Source organism: Protomyctophum parallelum (genome assembly GCF_964188405.1).
Source record: "Protomyctophum parallelum genome assembly, chromosome: 1".
NCBI classification, from domain to species: domain Eukaryota; kingdom Metazoa; phylum Chordata; class Actinopteri; order Myctophiformes; family Myctophidae; genus Protomyctophum; species Protomyctophum parallelum.
In genome coordinates this window covers 90,280,449-90,303,158 of record NC_139697.1, presented here as the reverse complement: position 1 = coordinate 90,303,158, position 22,710 = coordinate 90,280,449, and the positions used below count along the sequence as shown (strand labels likewise).

The following is a 22,710-nucleotide window of genomic DNA, read 5'->3' as shown; positions in this document are numbered from 1 at the left end:
TTAGCCCGTTACATGATTAACTTCAACTGATGTTGATCAGAGATAATCCACAAATAAAATAAATCCGTTAACGACGTTGTAGTTAAGGACGGTATACGTCGACGATCAGTGCCGGTAGCATCCGTTGTAGCAGCTGTTAAATAACTCGTTGTTATTATGTTAACCTTTCTGTCTGGACGATCGCTTGAATTTGATACTGCAGCTATATAGAGTGCAGCCTGCAGTCCCTCCCACCGGTTGCATGGTCCCTTTGACTCCCTTGATTGCTGCGGTGCGGACACCGTGAACACCTAAAATAGTTTAAAAAGCCGGTAAAAAGATGTGATGGTAAATAATAATAATAATAATAATAAATTAAGCTATATGCCTATAGCAGATGTACCCATCATAGGGATGGATGCAGTGGAATTAGGAGTCCTAATTGGCGGAGACCAATATTGGAAAATGGTCAAAGGGAAAAATGGAGAGAATGAACGTAGGACTAGTTGCACTGGAAAGTGTATTTCGCAAGGAGAAGTCACCACGCTAAATATCATAACTGAAGTTGTGGACATTGAAGTGCACATCAGCGTCGGAGAGGAACAGGCACTGTCAGATCAGTTACGCAACTTTTGGGAAATCGAATCCCTTGGAATCCACATGAAAGAAATGCATTCTGAGAAGGAAGACATGGCAGTGTATCCCAAGCCGTGCATATCCACGGCATATAGTAGCCTACCTTTGCCAAAGGGTAGCACCTTTAATGATAGGGGCTAAATAGCACCATTTGCAAGGTGCTATTTAACACCTTAAATGACAGGGGCTATATAGCACCTTTAAGAAAAATTGTGCTAAATGGAACCAAAAGTCACTATATAGCACCAGAGGTGCCAAATAGCACTATATTATTTACACGTTAGTCATGCCAGATACTGGGGCTTAAAAGATTCAGAATCCTGTACTAAAAGCACATTGAGAAACACAATAGGCCTACATAACTTTTTCAAAACTCACATTTATTCATTTCAGCAAATAAATTAAGTATAATACAAATGTCCTCTGTATCGTTACAATAAATAGATCACAATACAATTCATTTCTGTCAGAATCCTTTTTTTTCCACAAAGGATTCAAATAAAAAAATAGCTGATTGCATTTTTAGCTTAGTTATTTTATGTGAGAAATGAGGAAGGGGAAATCGCATCCACGGCCTCGATATTGCTCAATTCAATTTATTTTTAGTGGGTTTCGCATTGTTTATTTGAGTTTTTAGTTTGAGTAGTTTAGCTTATTTAGTTTTCATTTTTCATTATCCAATATTATTTTCACATTTTACTTTTTAGTCTTATGTTGTTTAGTTATAGCCTATCAATGCAAAATAAAAATGGAATAAATGACATTCTGTCTAATAATAATCTATTCAATCAATCAATCAATCAATCAATCAATCAATCAATCAATCAATCAATCAAAGTCCAACATATGCCGAGTAGCCTACGTCTTTTTCTCAATTGAAGAGGAAAACCACGGTGGACGGCTGGTCTTTCCCACTGTCACGTAGGCTATACGGCTACTATGTCAGGACTTCAAGTATACCATGGGTACAATGGGTCAACTCAACCAGCAATATCTGAAAGTGAGCAGGCCCTGTTGACCTCGATTTTGGATCAAGTTCCGCAAGAGAAAAATATTTAAAAAAATGGGGAATCTGCATTTCAATCTATATGAGGTAAAAAAGGTATCAGTAGCCTAAATAAATACTAAATAGGGTCATACATGGTGGTGGAAAGCATACATTTGATGACCATGCTGCTTACTATTATGTGGTAGCCTATGTAAAGAAAAACTAAAACAGACTTCAGGTGACTGAGAATGTCAAAAAAAGTGATCAGTGTCTGTGTCACCACCAACAGAACAGTCAACAGTCTATCAAGAATAAATGTTAGATTTATACATAGGCCTACACAATCTCCTCATTACGAAAACAAATGCACATTTGAGATTTCAGTGGTTCAAAAACCATAGGCACTGCACTGGACTGGTCTACACTGATGGGATATGGGGAAAATGTGAGTTGGTCAGACGAATAGACGAGTCCTTCATAAAATAATCTCCACCAGTGGGTGAATCCCTGTGTAATGCCAAACGGTGCCACTGGGTGGTGCTATCCGGCTTTGTGTGGCATACACCAGTGGTTCTCAAAGTGGGGCCCGGCCGGGGACCCCCAGGGGTCCTTGAGGGTGGGATTTTTTTCTCTTTAAAAAAAAAAGTAGCATAAAAAAATATGTTTAACCAACCACTTATATCTGGGGGGGGGGGGGGGGGGGTAAAAAAAACCATTTGAAACATTTTAACACAAATATATGTATTTTAAAGATGTATTTGGGGGCCTTTATGTAGCCAGGAAATGGGGACAGAGAGATGGGGAGTGACACGCAGCAAAGGTTTTGTATAATGGAGGTCTCTGCATGCAGGCACCTTGACTATAGAAAAGGTTCGAGAGCCACTGGCATACACCATGCGAGTGGTTCAGGCCTGAATGCTTCACCCGTATAGTGTGGGGGATTCCCATTATGCTGTGGGTGGAGGGCTTGGGCAAGGTCACTTTCTTCTGACTGAGTGATCACCTTCATCCTATGGTGAAATCACTTCCATCCTGATCCTGGAGTGGTCTCTTCTGGGATGACAATGCCCCGTCTCTCCATCCACAGGTCACGGGGGGTACCGTTAATGCCCCGTCTCTCCATCCACAGGTCACGGGGGGTACCGTTAATGCCCCGTCTCTCCATCCACAGGTCACGGGGGGTACCGTTAATGAATGGTTTGGAGGAGTAATGATGTGAATCATTATGTTTTGGTCTTCACAGTCACCAACCAGATGTGAACCAATTGAACACTGATCGGAGATTGTGGACTGACATGTCCAACAGTCAGTGCTTCAAAGACATCAAATTAATTCAATGGTGTTCCATCCCTCCACTCCAGCCTTAATCCAGAGACTTGTATAGAATCTATGTCACGTGCACAGTGGAAGATGTTCTGGAAGCTTGTAATAGCCAAACTCCTATAGCTAAGACACTTTATATTGGGGTTTTTTAGGAGCACCCAGATTTGTGTGTCTGTGTGTATCCCATAGTGATGATTTGATTGGCAGAGGGCTTAAAAATGAGGATAAAAATTGAGGACAGAAAAGTGAGAACGGCAAAAGTGATTTTCCAGAATGTGATGATGCATAATGATAAGAGCAACTCTCACTTCACACATTTAGTGAGATTTTTAATTGCCACATACTTGTACATAAGCATATAAACTAGCCAAATACTTGACAGACCACTATGGAGGGTGCCTATAGCAAATAAAAGTCATGTTTTGTTGTTGTCCCTAGTGAATAAATGTGTTATTCAATGCTAGACTATATAAGTTGTATCTAAGGTCTAAAAAGAACAAACCTCTCCTCAGATGGGAGTATCCATGGGACTCTGTGTGTCTGTGTGTGTACATGCGTGTGCGCGTACGTGTGTGTGTGTGTAGCATGTGTACACATGCTATTTTACACAACAGACCTAATAGAACATCTTCGACCTGGCTATAATGGCCCAGCGGTTATCTGGGGGTCAAGGGCATTCAAGGGAATGCTAAAGGTTCCTTGATCATTTTGGTCAGAACAAATCTATATTGCTCAGTCCTTGTGGGCCTTATTGTGCCATTAGAACATGCATGAACAAGCACTGCCAATGTTGTGGTAGCAACTAGCATGGACCTTATAGTGGTCACCCAGGCCCAAATATGTTTTTTTTAATTGGTCAGAAATGTAAACAGCATGTAGTAGAGTAGAAAGACATTAAGGCTAAAAGGATGACACAAAAAAGGTCCTGGGAACTGGTGCAGTATAGGCCTTAGCCACCTTACTATAGGTATTAAATAGACCTACTGTAGGCCTACATGAACCCACACTACACCACTTATATCCTGTGTCTCCATTAATGTTTAATCTAAAGCAGAAATAGTAAAATACCTAAATCAAACAAAAAAACCCACAAAAATATGTAGCTTACATGCAATCTAATTGATGCAAACCTTTTATTTTCCCTGAATAAGACAAGAAAACTATAAAATTATTATTATATAACTGAATATAGGCCTATAGCTAACAATATTAGATCATGTAGCTGCAGGATATTTTCTCACCTCAAATGGACAAATATATATCCCCCCCCCCCCCTTTTTTTAAAAAAAAGAGGAAAAAAAGAAAGAAGAAAACCGTGGAGAGGTCATTGCACTGCTATAACTGCTTTCACGCTGTTTTTCAACTTTCACCTGATTAAGAGACTGGGGTGTCTTACAAAACTCACTTTAGTATAGGCTACTGGACAAAACCCAACATATAGGACCAGGTTAACACTCTTCAGAAGGGCCTCTCTCGGTGGTGATCAGCTGGTCACTCCTCCACCAATCACAAGTCGCACTGCGCTGTCAACACTGTACATGCTTTTAGATCCACTGACTCGCTTTACAACGATAACAGCGATCTGCGCTGCCTGGTCGAGAGAGAGAGAGACACTGACACAACACAATGACCGTCCACACCGACGCTCACAGTAAGATCATTATGTCATTTTGATTCTATAGATGTTGATATTTGCGTATGTGATCTGGACGGAGGCTGCCGGTAGGCTTTGCAGCAGCTATAGACCAATTATGACCGATTGTTACATTGTTGTATTAAACAGACCTTATTATAAGTCTGTGTTTTGTTTTGTATTGTCTGTGTACACCAGTACACAGACTCACCATTGAATTTCAGTCAGCGACAAGTCGACAACAAACAACATCATATGTAGGACTAGGACTGTACAGTATAGCCTAGCTAATCTCAATCCGTGGCTTCGGGGGTAACCTGGGGTAAACCTGATCATGACGGTTGTTGTCTTTCGCTCGCCGAAAAATAGCTGGGTTACGTAATATATTGCTGCTGGTGGTGAGTTTGCTATATATTTTTTTTAACAAATGAAAATTAAGTATAAACCTCGGATATTATTGTCCCTGATCTCTTATCGTTTATATGTTAAAATAAATAATAACAATAAAAGGTCCACTGTAAATGAGTGTAACCCTCAGTGCCTATCGAGCATAAATAATTTTGAAAAAAATCAGCAAAGTGGGAAACAGATTATGCCGATTATACAGGGATTATAGGCTATAGCCTTATGGGTGATGTGGTGCAAGTCTTTTGAGTTTTATCGACGCTTTCGTATACCCTGTTCCATGACCATTACTATTATACAATAGTATCAGTAGTTCACACTGGCAAACTTTATTATAGTAGCCTAATTGTTTGACAGTGATATGTTGAGAACATTAGTTACTCAAATATTGATGTTTATCCCCCAAAATCATCTTGAAGGATAATTTGACCTTTGGGATACACAAAAAGTGTGTAAAGAAACCCCCCTACTGCACTTTGGCTTAGTAGGCAAATGGCCCATTTTCTGCCCTGGTTCTGTGCTACTTGTGAGTGTTTTCGTGTTGTATTGGTTATTCATGAATTTGTTTCTTTAGTTTTATGTCTGGTGGTTTTGGTAGCAGGGGAGAGATGACAGCAGGGTTTGGGACGAATTACTGTAATCCAAATAATATAGTGTCCAGGCACGCAAAGTGTTGAGAGCAGATGTCATGCTGTCATGACAGAGACTATCTGCTTGTGTAGGCTGGAGATGGTTGATGGTTGTTCTGCATAGATTAGCTCGATGCACAACAGGTGTGTATGGATGGATTATGGATCCAATACCCTGCCCCTGCATCCCTGGTCCAGAGTGAGATCAGAATAAGAAGTAGGCCTATGGATAGGATATAGGTAATCTGTGAACCTATCATCTGTCTAAACAACATGCTAACTATAAATAACATTCTTATGATGATCAAGAAAAACAAATTCAACATATATCTGCATAGTAAACTAGCATCTTTCTATCAAACGAACGTGACAAGAAAGGATACGACAAGGAGAGACAAGTGCTAGGGGGGTGAGGTGGAAAGTTGGGAGTGAGTTCTGACAGAACAGGCACAGAACTGTTCTGAGCCAATTGATTCCTCCCCACACATTTCTTTCCCCTGTGTTGTCACTGCTGTTGTATCCTTGACTCACCTGCCTCCCTGCCAGTGTGGAGCCCAACCGGGAGCACGTAGAGCTTTCGTCCTATACTCCTCCCAACCAACAGTCCCCGTTGACGGGTGCCACCCCCACCTGTAGGAGTACATGCAATGACCATTATCACGGACACGTGCCAATTGTGTTCTGACTGCAATGAGTTTATTCTACATTTTTGGGAGCCGGGAGGGAGTAGAGTCTATAGGAAGTGTGGAGCATTTTCCAGGATGCTGTAGGGGAGGTCCAAGTGAGCGGGAAGGGTTGTATAGGGTTGGGTTGGACCATGTCTTCAAGTTCAAGTTTATTGGTCATTAAAATAAACACACCTTATACAATGTCTTCAGTTGGTTTTTGTTGACCAAAAGGGAGTGTAGGCAGAAGCCTCAGCTTATAATGCCTGCCCTTCTAATATTCAAATAACTAACGAGGTATGGAAATACAACAAAGCAAAACAAAAAACAAAAAGGACACAAAAAGGACTAAAACAGAAGAAAATAATAATAATAATAATAATAATTAATCTTGAAGGCATGGCCTTTGATTGCCGTGTACTGTATGCCAACACCAGAACATCTGTGTTTTGTGGTGCCCTTTGGTTCCCTCAAAAAGCCATTGAAGGGAAGGAAACAGGGCAGGGGGAGACCTGAACATTTTGGGAGGTTGAAGACCAGGCATAGACCACCCTAGGAACATACTAAGACAGTTGGAACATGGGGATAGGGGATGACCTTTTTTTCTCAATACGATTTTAGGCAAAACCTTGCCACATGCAGGAACATTGTGCTCAACTAAAAATATGAAGAAAAACTAATTGCCATTAGTAATATAATATGGTAAGAAATTCATTGAGGTGAAAATGCTTTCTTACAATGAATGATATCCTTTCTTTGTTTTTTTTCCAGAGATGAATGGTGTAGTTCCGGTCAGTAATGACAGACACAGACAGGTAAGATCACATACCATACTCTAAAGTCTAAACTAAAGGCTCATAAATAGTGGATTTTCGGTGGTTAGGTGACCTACAACCTACAACATGATGTCACGAGCCGCAGTGAAGAGCAAACCACCGCCACCGCTCCAGCCCTTCTCTGTGTTTTTACTCACCACCGCTCAACGTTATTTCAGCTCTGGTGGTCAGCTCACCACCGGAGCAGTGGTCACCTCACCACCGAAAATCCAGACTATGAATAGGCCTTACGAAAAACCTTTCATTAATATGATTCAGTATTACAAATCCACACAGGAGTGGCTAGCACCACTCAAAACGTATAGTAGATAGTAGATACATGGCTAATGGCTAGCCTTACTAGCGATACATTTCAAACAGATACAAGAACAACCACAACCTGCTAAATGGCTAAAACCGGTTTTGTTTCTACAAACTAGTGAAAATAGCAGATCTACACGCTTGTAGATAGACTATTTTCACTACTTCTGATTATGTTTTTTTCTCCAATTCATGGAATTTCTTATATTTCTGTTTATTTCGTCATGAAATTACTGAAAAAATATTTCAATTCGTTTTTGATTCATGATTTTTTTCCCCTTCTTTTTTGGGGATTCTTTCTATTAATTAAAAACAAAATGTAGGAAACAAAGAATAAAGGGACCCATAAAATGTGTTTGCGACCCACAAATGGGTCCCGACTCCCGACCCATCCATCCATCTTCAACCGCTTATCCGTAGTCGGGTCGCGGGGGCAACAGCTCCACCAGAGTGCTCCAGACTTCCCTCTCCAGAACAACATTAGTGACTTCCTCCTGGGGGATTCCGAGACGTTCCAAGGCCAGTGAGTCGATGCGTTTCCTCCAACTGCGCCTTGGTCTGCCCCGGGGTCTCCTCCCAGTGGGACTCCCGACACAATGTTTGGGAATCAGTGATCTAGCGGACTTTTTGGCAGTACCTGCATGGTGTACTACATCTACTGCTGTTCACCAGGACTAGCTCAACCAGAATAGCCACATTTCCCCCTCCGATTAGTTCCATGCTCTGTAGACAACCGAGAGAATGGACAAACAATGAATTATTCAAAGGAACACTTGAGAGCTTTAGACGAGTTCGGAGTGCATTGATCATGCAGAGTTCTCCAACAGAGAGGCAGATAGTAGGTCTCATGGGAGAAACGTGAGAAGGTGAGGGGTACTGCAGGAAGGGGGGCAGAATACACAGAGAGAGAGAGAGAGAGAGAGAGAGAGTGAGTGTGTGTGCGCGCATGCGTTGGTCATTTATTAAAATAAACATTACTAATTATAATTAAATAAAAATAATTAATAATAATTAAAAATGAATTATGGGAGCACGATCTATTGTGTTTTTCTATTTTACTGCATTGACTGTGTCAAATGATCAGACACGTGTGTTTCTCCCACCTCCAGGAGAATCCAGGAGGACTGTGGGACTCTGTGAAGAAAGCTGCCGTCGTCATTGGAACTGGACTCTTATTCCTGGCTGCATTTGGCAACTCACTGACATGGTAGTGTTACCATTAACTTGAGATGAAGGGCTAACTATAGTATACGTACGATACATGGACAGGCTAAAAGCTAACATAGTTAACATGATGAAGGGATTGATGACCATGGGATTGAAACTTTGTCTCATGTTTTGTTTAAATAAAATAATAAGTAGCTCTGTGTGCAGGTTCTATCCTAGTATCCGAGTATCCCGTACTATGATGCTTTTCACTCAATCCAAGCATTCAAGTTGAACATGAATGGAACTATTGGACAACCGAGCAAAACGGGTCCACCTACAAGTTGTGTCTCACATGCTCAGGCACGACCGCCGCATGAGGACGCAAAGACAAGCGCAGGCAGAGAGGGAGATAGTATTACATTTGAGAGAATTCCACACCCACAGGTGTCCAAGTCATAGATGGACCGTGACGTATGCAGAGTAGGTAGGTTCCCTCACAAAAAACATGCAGTAATCCTGGTCTCTAAAACTACCTCCCCCTGGCCAGCCGAGGCGCCTGATGGAGGGGAAAGGAACTGGTCGGAATAACGTGTTCCTTTCACGCGCTACGTCCAACTGGGGAAACCCCCCGTCCCGTCCCGTCCCGTCCCGTCCCGTCCCGTCAGGTGAAAACAAGCAGCTTGGACCCCTTAGGCAAGGAAGCATGAGGTCAGTCCGCTTCCCCCCCAGGTTGGCAGAGGAATTGTAGCGCCCAGGATTACATTAGAATTTGATAATTGACACTGGGTGAAAAAATGGGTTGCAAAAGCGTGGGATAAAAATTATAAAAAATTAAATGAAAAACACGGCAGCGGACACACGCTATTCACAGAGAAACAACAACACGGAACAACAAACGACACAACCTGACCAGCACGGAAAACACACAGTCAGTGGGCAATGAGTGTGTGTCTCACTCAGGTCACACTGCGACACAAACACGTGGCGTTAAGCGTTAGACGCGAAGACCCGCCACAGGAGGGTCGAGCTTCTCGTTTACTACAATAAGATAAGATAAACCTTTATTGATCCCCGGAGGAAGCTTTGGCAGCAACTGAAGTAGGAAACACAGGAGAGGAGCAGATAAGAGAAAGTGGTTGAATCAAACCACGATGAATATGGATGAAAATAAAAGAGTATCACTGAATATACTCTCTGATGGGAGGGGTTCTCGAGATGGGAGTCCAGTATCCTCCTTAACCCTCGTCTCTGCTAGATTGTTCAATTCAACTCCAGCTACGGAGCTTGCCTTCCTCACTAGCTTGTTCAGTTTGTTGGAATTCCTTGTGTCGGCACGAGGTAGTTCGAATCGTAATGCAGGCCACCAAGCCATGGTCCATCTGCAGGCCCTCCCCCACCTTTCTTCTTACCGCCCCGTTAGTGAGCATGAAGCCATCTGGACGTACAGTAGTAAGACACACACATTTGGGAACAGGGAGCTCATCTGAGACTTGTCAGTGAAATTGACTGGTTTCAGGTATGCCGTCACTGTGATATTTACCAACAGTATTACAAGTTGTTGCTTGCCTTTCAGTTGGCTGGTTTCCAAGTCATAAAGCAATACTTTGCTTGCAAGGCTTGCAATCTGTGTGAAGGCATGTTAGCACCAATTTGCTGGCTGGCAGTTCTTGATGTCTTTGGCAGTGTCCTGCTAGTCTCATTCTCCTGGCTGCTATTTTCTGGCTCACCCTTGGTATTCCCTCATACTGAGTCATACAGGATCTTGTTGGTAACATGTACACTGATGTGTGTTAAGTACTCCCTGCAACATTCTGGTGTATCACCCGTCTAGTATTTTAGTATTTTGTGCACTTGTTGAACTTGATCTCGGTTACTGATCCTAGGCACCTGCAGAGGTTCTGGGGAGCGTCAAGAGATTTCTGGCAGGACCTGTGGACCAAGCTGTATCTTAGGTATGAGGGACATGAAGCCTCCTTGTTTTTCTTGGGTAAGAAACAATGCTGTTTTTTTTTGTATGTTTGTATAACGGTTAATAGTTGTAATGAATACAACATTAGAAAATGCAAGCACTACTCTGGGTTCTTGTAGTAATTTCTTACCATGTGAATAGTCTAGAACAGTTCTTTACAATATCATGGAAATGTCCTTCAGACACTTTTTATTTAGTTGGCGGAGGCAGCACACAGAACAACGTACCTACTAGATGCGGTATTTTCACTATTTGAAAGTTGTTTGAAAAATGTATTATTGTATTTATTTGCTCAAAAATACTCAAAATAGGGAAGCAAGGTTGAAAGTGTTGGAAAACGACCTGGAAATAATGCTGGAAATAAACAGACATTTCTGTTAATTATATTCAGCTATTTTTATACCAATGAATGGAAATTATTCTAATTCTTCTTCAGCTTCAGCTTTCTTCAGTGTACGCTGAACAAATAAATGGTGCATATAAATACGCAGATTGTGCATTACATTCACACACACATGGCAGAGGAAACCATACAAGGCACCAACCTGCTCTTCGGGAGCAATTAGGGGTTCAGCGTCTTGCTCAAGGACACCTTCCGGTTACCAAGCGGTCACTCTACCCCTGAGGCACCAAATAGTAGAGTACTGGTAATCCCTCTGATCGTTGTGACAAACAAGGCCTTGTTTCGAGCCTGATGTTACATGAAAGAAACATGACAAAAGCAAAACAGAAAGAGGAAGTTACAGCTCATTCACAGTTCATTACCTCAGTGGAATATTATTTTTCAATAATACTAATAAAATACTAGGAATTGTACTACATTTTCTTTAAATTGCTTCTTCCTTTATGGTTTTTGGCCATGATATTCCATGTCAAGGACTGGCATGTTGTAAGGTCAATTTGATTATAGTTATAGGAGTTATATAATGTTATCTATTTAGGAGCTTTTTAAGCACAAGACAGTGTGGAGAAACAGACGGGAAATGCAAGATCAAGATCTTTCTTTCTTTAACCTTTATTTATTCAGGGAAGTCAGTTGAGAGCAAGCTCTCTTTTTCAATAACGCCCTGATTACAGTAAACAAGTACAGCTGGATCTCAAATGGATCCTTACAAGTCTTTTAAAACGTTCAAGTGAAATCAAGTTGTTCAGTTTTAAGATTGATTGTAGACAGTTCCACATGTGAGGTGCATAGTAATGAGATGAAGATAGAATAAAGGGAGATTTCTGGCAGTGGACCAAGCTCTATACTTTATTCTTTATTCGGATCCCCATTGGCTTCCACAAAGTGGTCGCTAGTCTTCCTGGGGTCCACACAAAAATGTATACAATAAAAACAGATAATTGAAATTTAAAACGGACAAATCAGACATCAGCTAAAACAGTGACGTCGCTCTGCATTTAACAGCGACAACAACGACCAATAGTAACAAATACAGTGCTTACACAAAAAGTAAAAAATACAATAAGAATAAGGTACAACAAATAAAATAAAAAACTTCATCTATAAAGGACTCATCAATTTATGTTTAAGTCATTTCTTTTTAAAGAAAATCTGCTTCTGGTTTGTCTCAGATTTTGTCTCCTCTCAAACTTGTTTGTAATAGTTGTGATTGCTTTGCAATTTAACTTACACAAAGGCTCCTGTCTGAAACACATTATCAATAAAGGTAACCTTTGCCTTCTATTTGTGTGTTTCATTGTCTTCACCTTCACCAATGTTTCGGTCAGACATTGGTCATTAGGTGGTCAACTTCAAGTGTGGAGATACACATGAAAATGAACCGAATAAATAAAAGACCTTGATATGAAAAAGGTTGAAAACCACTGTTTTAGTGTGGCCCTGATGTTTTGTATCAAGATCAACTTGCATGTTGGAAGGGGCCGCTCCAATAGAACTGTGGATGTTTTGATGCTGCCCAGTCATGCTACCGCACTTCTCAATACTTTCCACTTCACATAATGATAGACGAATTCTGGAGGAAATATTTACAATGAACGCTTACCACACCCAGTTTGGACATTTTATCTGTACCAAATCTGCTGATCTAACCTACAAACCAGATGGCCCACTGCATTCTTTGTGTTGTAGGCCCGGTATAATAATAATTTAGTCGACATACGTGATTACTACAGCAGTGCATTGCTCGTAGACACTACGACAGTTAGATTGGGCAGGCTGGGAAGTGAAGGAACGGATTCCTACATTTGTCTAAATACTGTATATCTTATTTGGCCTTCACATCAGAGCCATGACAAAGTATCCTAGGGTCCAGGAGGACAAAACTACACAAAGTCATGGCTTAGCCTCATTAGTTTTGCTTATTAGCTTATAGGAATATCTGTCCAATATATGATTTGGATCATTTGAATGTAAGGGCAACTGCAAGCCTCATAGGGTCTGGATGAAGACTCTTCTTCATTACGTTCACATTTTGGCCATTTAACAGCTCCACTTGTAAAGAGATGTTGCTATGGAACTTTTCTTTCTTCCAGGAAATAAAACGTCTGGGTTTCCGAGGCTACTATGGAACAAGTTCAACTTAATGTATCCCCAACATAAACGGACAAAAGATTGCTTTTGGTACCTCCAGTATTGATGACACATGTCACGTCATGTGTTCGTAGGGACGATGTTGGCTCCCTTCCTGGCATTCTGGATAGCAAACGGTCTGCTTCTATTGGTGGACATCACTGGCAAGCCGTCCTTCATCACTCGCTACCGCATCCAAATGGATAAGAACAACCCGGTAAGTTAAAGTCCCATATAATTAGATATAACAATGGCAACCGTTCCCTTTATCGATTACTTTACTTACTTTGGTGGGAATGGGTACATGTGTGATTGTGGGTGGGTATTGACAAACATCTTTTTGACCAATGTCATCGTTTCGCTCTCCAATAAATGTTTAGAACGTCTATATACTTATAAGAAATATAGACAGTGTGTGAGTCTTTGTTTGTTCTGCATGCATCCATTCCTCTCCTGGGACTAATTGTGTCTTTAAAATGTAATTAGGGCTTGGCACATGAGAGACAGCAGGCATCAACTTATTTTCAGTGCATGGAGAGGAAGACACTCGCACAACACAACACAGCCGCTTGATATGTGTATGGGTAATTCAAAAGTCGCCATCACCACACACTAAGGAGGTACAGGGGAGCACAGATGGAAACAAATGCTGTGCGTGTATTTGGCTGGTATTTATCCTGTGTGCATCAATTAGCTTGATGGACAACAGGTGTGTTGTCACAGTCACACCCAGCTCAGAGTCAAATTCAGGCCAGGTTTGACTGCTTAAATCAGCCTTCCCATCACCCACCTGACCATACAAGTGCTTGTATGCAAAACAGACATTACGAACCAGTCCCACATGACACTTTGAGAATACACACACACACACACACACACACACACACACACACACACACACACACACACACACACACACACACACACACACACACACACACACACACACACACACACACACACACACAGTCAGTCAAGTACATTTAATTTGAGAAATAAAGAAAGAAAAGAAGAGGTGGAAAAAGTGTAATATCATATAGCTATTTTCTGTGCATGGTTTACTTTTAGGGTCATACTGTGTAGTCATTCACACATTCATATTGTCATACTAAATATTATACATTGAGGGAATTGAGCCCTAGAAATACCTGCCTTTTAAAAGCCTCCTTCCATCAGCTGATTACGCATGTCCAGAGACATCAACACTCCTTTTATTGTTAGACCAACACCTTTCATCAGGGTCATCATGGTACAAATGTCCACCCATCTGTCCATCTGTCCGTCCAAAGTCCTCTTACTGTATTTGATAGACGGATATTACTGATAACCAGGGTCGGGAACATTTACAGAGTACTCCATATCAGATTTAAATCTGTAAGCAGGACTGTTGATCAGACAATAATTATAACAATTACCGGTATATATAATACAGTATACTGTATACTGTTACTGCCTGTTGTGTATGTACTTTACATGTGTCATATTGTGTATAGTGTTGTTTCGATTAGCTACGATTAACAAACAGTATTAAAAAATACAGTAGGCTATGTATATTATTATATTACATATTAGTAGTATTGTTCTAAATTACATTATGTTAGAAGGAGTTGAAGATGGATGGATATAATCTCTAAAATGCCAACATGTACTTGGATAATACAACAAGTAATTACATAATCTCTGAATCTTTCTTTGTTGTCACTAATGTGTGTTTGGAGCTGTAGCAATAACGATTACAGTACAATTCAGATTATTGTTATCCTGGTACATGTCATATAACAAATTACAGTTACAAATTGTACTGATATCTCTGGCTGGTTGTAGCTGTACATGTAGCTGTGTTTGCTGTTGGTTTCATATAATCAGTGTTAGAGGAGATAACATTATGGCCCCCGAAATACTTCTTATCAGTCAGGGTCTCATAGAATACACAGCGCTTTGAATAAGAAGTCAGATAATGAGATTACATAGTATTCTGAGATTTTGTTTTATAGTTGAATGTAATTATTTTAACCGTGATCACAGGCACATACTGTAAAGACAGTCAGTCTGGATGGATGGATGGGTGGGTGGATGGATTTTATTTTGTAATTGAACACTGTTACTCACATGTACAACGAAATGAAAGAGTTCAAAGAGTTCAAGAGAATAAGGACTGGCAGTGGCACGCATGCACGTACAGTACTGTACACGAGACCTCGTTGGGTTGTGTGCACCAGGTCACTGTAGGACGTACGGTCCAAGGTTCGACGGAGATGAGTCAGGGTGATGGGTGGTTATGTGTTGTTTGCACATAATCTAGCCCTCGTTATCTGATACCGAACATTGTCAGTGTTTGCTGTATCTGGGTGGCTTGTGTGTGTAAAAAGAAAAAAAGAGAGACAAAAACAAATTCTGGGGTGATACTGTTGTTTAAAATAACAATTATTATCCCCCCCCCCCTCTCACACACACACACACACACACATACACACACACACACACACACACACACACACACACACACACACACACACTTCTCTCCCCCCCCCCCCCCTTTCCTTTCCTACCTTCACCTTCCAGGTGGACCCGGAGAAGCTTCGCCACGCGTTGAAGCAGGTCGTCTTCAACCAGGTGTTTATCTCAGCGCCCATGGTGGTGGGCATCTACTTCATCATGACCTGGAGGGGGAACCCCGGGGGTCCGGAGCTGCCCACCTTCCACCGGGCCCTGATAGAGATGGCCGTCTGTGCTATTGTGGAGGAGCTCTTGTTCTACTACTCACACAGGTAGGACAGACGAGGGGGAATGGTTAAAACTGCTTTCCTTCATCTAAGCCAGTGGTGCCCCCCCCCCCCCCCCCCCCCAATTAGTCATATTTGAATTGTTCGACCCCCCACCCTGACAAGCACTTGGAATGTAGGAGTTGCGGCAGTTAGTTTAGTTTGCTTTGCTTCTTTTTTTCTTTTTTTTGGGAAATACCGCACCGGAGCGCACTCGCCTGTTAGTTTGCATTGCACAGTGCGCTCAGTGCCCTATTTCCGAACGTGCCTAGTATAGAGTACTGCAATGTTGTTTTCTCTGATCTACCCTTGAAAACTACTACGGGTCATTTCGGTTGAAAATGCAGGCCAGAGTCCTAACCAGTTCAATATAGGACCCACATTGATGCAGTGTATTTGCACTGCCTATAGTCTATACACACTAGCCTGGAAACCTGACAAATCTGCCACAGGAGAGATTGGTCTGTCACTCCCCAGAGTCCCCTGAGACTTTTTTGCTGTGACGTTGGAATCTGTCTGTAACCTCCCCTGGGAAATAAATCTTCCACACCTGAAGTTCCAGACTAATATATACGCAGTGATAGGGCATTAAGCAACTAGTCGACTAGTAAATCCACTAGTCAACCTTGTTGGTACTAGTTGACTAGTTGATAAGAAGAAAAGGGAAATAAAGTGTATTAAAAAAAAGAAATCCCCGATTTTGTAGGCCTCAAGATCAGGTAGATTATCAGGTTATAGTCACCAATGTACACAGTTTTTAAATGTACAAATATTTATTTCCTCCCCAAAAAACTACTAAACTAGGCAACTAGTCAACTAGAAATGACTAGAAGTGAATGCCCTACGCAGTGATATTAGTCTGGCCATGTCAGGCTACACCAGAGCTGATTTCAAAGTTCTCCTGCTGATTTATAAAGCCTTGACAGGATTGACAGCTGACATTTTAAACCATGCACACTGGTATGTCCTCAGCTTATCTGATTGCCTCTAGCTGGTACAAAAAAACCATTTTGACCACCATACTCCCTGCTGTTGGAATGTACTTATCAGTCCCCATAATCTCCAGTTGCCATTTTAACTGAACCTTCTTCCCTTAAGACATATCTATACCATGGTTCTATATTTACACATATTTGTGCATCCATGTTGTCATGTTTGTATGGGCATACCCATTCACGTGCATGCACATACAATTATGTTTTTATTTCATTTAAGTGTGCAGACTCTCCAGGGTGATGTACTAGAAATAAACTGAACTTGAACATAATGTAGATGGATGCCAGATCGGATGTGTTATCACTGTAAATCACATGTCCATGGAGCCTGCTGTCTAAAGTTCAGGGTGTTTACTCAAACCATGAATTGTGTAAGCCACTCTGGATCAGTGTCTGCTAAATGCTTGGATTGTAACTGAATCAGTGGGCTGGTAAGGAAGACTAAAAGTTGCAGGCAGAACAAAATAAACAAAAATGTGGTGCTTACCGGTCCAGCGGTTTGCAAGATCAGCTATGCTATTGACACACAGAGAGAGACACACACTGACAGACAGACACACAGAACCACGCTGTAAAAAAACAAATAAAAAGAAACGTACTGTATGCCCCAGATATATCTCTGTGTAAATGCCATCGCATGCCGTCTACAGATTTGTTTCCAGTTTGACGTCACTTCTGAGTTCTGACAGACCTATCCGACAGACTGACTCGGTTATCAAACATTACACCACAGTGGTCAAACTGAAAGACAAAACTCCCGCACACCGTCTTCAAATGCAATTAAAAATGTTTTCATGCGAATAACGTTTCAATCATCAGGTTATCTTTTTTTAATCATGTTATCTTTTTATCCTAAAATATAACCTGATGAAGGCTGATCGGCATCAAGCCATGCAGCGACACACATTGAGGAAGGCGTGGCGCCGAAACACGTCCGTGTTTGCTGTCGGTGCGTCTATGAAGTAAAAGTGCCAGAAGGACTTTGGCGTGCTGGCTAATGGCTATTACTTTCTTACTGTGAATCCTCGTGACCCGTGCACCCGGCAAACTGCATTATACGTTATACAGACCGAGTGTGCTTGTTTTAGCTTTCTACTGTGATGGAACTGACCAGCCGGTTTGTTCCTCCACTGGCAGGTTGTTCCATCATCCGGCCCTCTACAAGCACTTCCACAAGCAGCACCATGAGTGGACCGCCCCCATCGGCATGGTCTCCATCTACGCACATCCCCTGGAGCATGTGGTACGTCACATTCAACTACATCACTCCATCTGTCCTTCCCTTTGCTCTCTCTATAACCTAATAAAAATATGTAATTCACAGTACAATTACCCAATCATTCAATCATCACCTTTAACATTTTATGATTGATGCTAATTTTGCACCATCCCCCAATGATGAGTCATGACTACATGGATACTCAGTGCATTTTCGTATGGGTTTATCATTTTAGACTCGAGCATGTACAGTACAAAAAGTAAAACAGAAAAACACCTCATCTAATATTCCAGATAAGCACTGCTAATCTGCTTACACAATTCTACAACTGTTTAAAATAACTGTGCTTCTGTTTGAGGGAAGAAAAACGTATTATGTTTTCATTTAATATCACATTGTTTCCCCTCCTCTGCCAGCTGTCTAACATGCTGCCAGCGATAGCCGGACCTGTGATTGTAGGGTCCCACTTGAGCACCACCAGCCTCTGGTACTGTCTGGCCCTGATCAGTACCTCCATCTCCCACTGCGGGTACCACCTGCCCCTCCTGCCCTCTCCCGAGTTCCATGACTTCCACCACCTCAAGTGAGTCCACCAGGCATTCACTGAAACAAATGTTTATATCGCACGGTGGCTTCATTCGGCGAGGAGGAACGGGCACATGCCGGGTAAAGCGAGTTCTCTGGCAATATGTAGGGGATGCATTCCCAACTTGCATAGTTCCACGGGCCGGTGACAATTAACAAAAGAGGTCTTGACCAAATGAACCCTAATGTCCCTATTCTGGGCAATTATGTGAACATTCCGCAAACACAGCATATCTACAAGCTCACAACGCATTACAATTTACAATGCAAGGTGCATATCATATCGTCTCTGTTGGGTGGAAACCTCTTATGTCCAAAACTGTTACATATCAGGATTTAACTTCAAAAAATGGCAAAATTAGCAGATCTGCAAGCTCAAAATGTTTCAAGCTTGGTGTGATGCTGTAGTATGATCGAGTAAGGCATTCATTTACGAAAAAACGCAAAAAGTTTAGATATGGAGATGAGAGACATTTTGGGTATTTTGGGCAAAAATGTCAGTTACCTGGGAGCTCGAGAACAGTGCGCAGACCACTTTCCTTTTTCATTGTACGTATCTTTTGTTCAGCACCCGTAGAATGTTTGGAGATGTGCTTGCTTCCCGTTGGACTCTTATCTCTATACGAATGTGAAACACATTTTTGTCAGGTGAAACCTGACCTAACATCACTCATGAAATGTAAGCAACTTTGCGTGACCTAGTCACGCAAAGTTGCAGTGCAGCCAATGCAAAGCCACAACAAAACAGTCATTGAACCACACACAGAACGTCAGAAACAAACACAAACAATGGCTGCGAGGCGCGAGGTTGTGACACACAAACATACATGTTACTAAAATAATAATCTGACTATTAGGGGTGATAATTTCTTGTTTTAATACTACTAACCAGAGTTGTTTCACTGGTTTCAGGTTCAACCAGTGTTTCGGGGTGCTCGGGGTGTTGGACAGACTCCACGGCACAGACGCCAAGTTCAGGCAGACCAAGCAGTACGAGAGACACGTGTTGCTCACCAGCCTCACCCCTCTGAACGAGGCCATCCCAGATGCACCAAAGAAGTTCCAGTGATGAGCCACAGCCTTTAGCCTCTGTTCCCAGTTTCCGCTTGGTTCTTCTCGGCTCCTGAATTGGGATCAGCCGATATTGAAAAGGCCAGGGTGCCCCTTGAAGAAGAAGTGCTAATTACAGTAAAAATAGCTAATAGTATGTATGTAATTGTTATTTTAGAAATGGGGCAACAAAATGGAAAACTGCTAGGATGGTAGTGAAGCCAATGTAAACTGACTCAGCAGGTGCTGAGGCGTCCGTAATTATTATGTCAGCTATTTCTTCCTGTCCAGCAAGTCTAAAAGAAGGTTAATGTAGTGCACGAGAGTCTCAAGTGTGATCGGTACGTGCAGAAACCTGTAATGGTGGGCGACCACAGAATGTAGCTTCTCGAGAGATGCGGTTTCCCCAATCTCAGCTAAAGATTTGTGGTAATATCCCATGCACCCCGCCCTTTCCACTGAAATGTATGCCTGAATTTCAGTGTCTGAAGTTGGTTGTACAACTCACTGCCTGTCGGAGAGATCGAAGACATTATAGAATCCATTAAATATACAATCTAATGTTTTACCCTTCAAGGAGACATCACATCAATAACCGGTATCCGGAAACAGATTCCCCGGATGTACAGTGGTCTTTTTTTAGTATTTACATTCATCGTGTTCTCGTTCAATTACGTGTGACCTCTTAAACCCAAATATTCAGTCGACCGGGGTCCCTCGGCTCTAGACATGGTCCACTGCTTTTCCCCAAATACATCAACGTTCTTTTGCTGAGAATAGCCAATCTACAAGCTCACAATGCATGGCAACACAATTGTAACAAGTTGTAAGCTTGTACATCTGCAATTGTCAACGAAAGTTCACCCCAGAATAGGGACACTAGCATTTACATAGTTCAAGAGGCCGTGGACTTTAATTGCTATACAGATAGCACTAAATTGGTGTTCTGCACTATTTCTCTTCTTTCTATTGCATCTGATGAGGATGTTTTGCAATAGCACTTTGTAGCCACCATTCCGTCCTTATTGTCCACTGTATACAGCCCTTAGCAGGGGACAAGGACACATATCATTAAACCACTGTTTTTAATTAATTCATGAAGACCACTGCACTCATATCTCATTATTTTATTATGTCCTTGAATGTTATATAATAGAGGCCTTGGTACTGTGGATGATTGATTTTGTATGAAGAGTTCAATGAAAATGCTGTGTTTCACAATCTTAGATGGTCTCTTGATGGGGCCTTTTTTAATTTGCAATATCCCTGGATTGAGATTCAGGGGTCAGGTAGATTTTTAGACTGGATCTTTGAACAATAGAATAAATAAAAATATACTTAAAACATGATTTATACTCATTTATCTTCCCAAAGTTGTATGTATGTCTCAAAGAAAATATAAATCATACACCACACAGAGTGAATCGTATGGCTCATAGTCAAAATAATATTGACTTATAACCAAAATACTAAGTTATTGTATGGTCATCTGTCCATGGCATTTACACCTGCTATTAACTTTCAACCTAACCATAACTGTACATAAATGGACTGCATTTATATTCTTTCTAGCAAAGAGTTTTACAATGTATTTCACATTCGCCGTTTCACACATTGAAAGTGACTTTCGCAGTCATGTTCAAGAATATGGACACTAACAGGTGGTTAACTTGATCATATAACGGTTCAATTCCTTGTTCAATTTGTGTTTATCCAAGGAGCATTTACATAGATTGTGCATTACATTCATTCACACATTCATACACGAATGGAGGAAACCATGCAAGGCACCAACGTGCTCATCGGGAGCAATTAGGGGTTCAGCGTCTTGCTCAAGGACACTTCCGACACAAACTCTGGGGGACCCGGGATCAAACTGGGAACCTTCCAGTTCCCAAGCTGCCGCTCTAGCCCTGAGCCACTGCTGCCCCTATGAGACTGAATGGCAGATTCACTATAACAAAGTGGTGCAACAGCGCCCCCTGTTGGTACCCTAAACACAGGGACAGACAAAGCTGGGCATATTTGGAGTGGCTGCACCCTATGGTTGCACCACTCAAAAACGTGTATTGACATTGAAAAGATTCACAACCACCAGAAACTATTAAAATGTGCTGGTTTCATCAGGTAAAGTGGTCCATCTAGATCAGGGGTGCCCAAAAGGTAGATTGTGATCTACCAGTAGATCACAAAGGTTGTGCAGGTAGATCACATGGCATGGTCCTACAAATATATTTATATATAAAAAAACTGTTTGGCATGTGCCACTTGAATTAAGGTGACTTGATTGACTGACATATATAAGGGCCTGTTCAAACCCACAATGCAATACTTTGTTTTCTAGTGTGTTGTACACAAACTTCAGTAGCATTACAAAATTATAATACAAAAAAACCCTACCAATTAAAAATGTCCCTCTATTTCCCATTCCAAGTGTGCTTGTCTCATGTCTTACTGTATGCAACTATTCCAAAGCCCCTCAGGTACATTTTTAAACACATTTCAGCAATGGGATCAACATTCTTTTTGTGTGTAGATCTCATTGAGCTGGTCATTTTGAAAGTGGCTCTCAAGCCAAAAAAGTGTGGGCACCCCTGATCTAGACGCTCTAGCCTCCGTCTCCCTGGCATACATATAAATAAACACTCAACAACAGCTTGTATTTGAGGTTTTTTTGTCCGTTTTATGTTTTTTTTTTCTTTATTAAGGAAAAGCATAATTACTACAAATTACAAATAACACTAATAGCGAATCACATCAGCCTACAAAGCAGATATTATGAATATTAAATGTTATAATACAAGATCTCATTCAAGTATTTTACATTTTTCCATTTTATATATTTTTTTTGTTCCGTTTTTCCTCTTTTTAATCTTTTTTTTCCTCGTGACAAGCCTAGGATATTGTAATGGTAATGAACTATTAACATGTTTTTAATGGTTCATACTGTATACAGCTATTTCTTATTTATATGGCTTTATGGAATTTTGTCCTTTTCTTCGTTTCAGTCTCCAGACATCAAGTTTGGCCATAATCCTCTGGGTCAAACACACC

The 22,710-nt window shown here is 41.3% G+C and overlaps 1 protein-coding gene across 1 annotated transcript; it reads left to right on the top strand.

The window, feature by feature from the left end:
* The first annotated feature begins 4,474 nt into the window (after positions 1-4,474).
* faxdc2 (fatty acid hydroxylase domain containing 2) lies at positions 4,475-22,064 on the top strand. The gene is made up of 9 exons (XM_083785212.1): positions 4,475-4,577; positions 7,030-7,073; positions 8,504-8,601; positions 10,427-10,530; positions 13,141-13,262; positions 15,608-15,813; positions 17,940-18,045; positions 18,438-18,604; positions 19,519-22,064. The coding sequence occupies exons 1-9, from the start codon at positions 4,553-4,555 to the stop codon at positions 19,673-19,675; spliced, it is 1,029 nt and encodes a 342-aa protein (XP_083641338.1). The 5' UTR covers positions 4,475-4,552; the 3' UTR covers positions 19,676-22,064.
* The last annotated feature ends 646 nt before the right edge of the window (positions 22,065-22,710 follow it).

Excerpts from the sequence above, each read along its gene's own strand:
- faxdc2 (XM_083785212.1), top strand. The coding sequence starts at position 4,553 with ATGACCGTCCACACCGACGCTCACA. Across the intron at positions 7,074-8,503 it reads GTAATGACAGACACAGACAG|GAGAATCCAGGAGGACTGTG; the intron begins GTAAGATCACAT and ends TCCCACCTCCAG. Across the intron at positions 10,531-13,140 it reads AGCCTCCTTGTTTTTCTTGG|GGACGATGTTGGCTCCCTTC; the intron begins GTAAGAAACAAT and ends ATGTGTTCGTAG.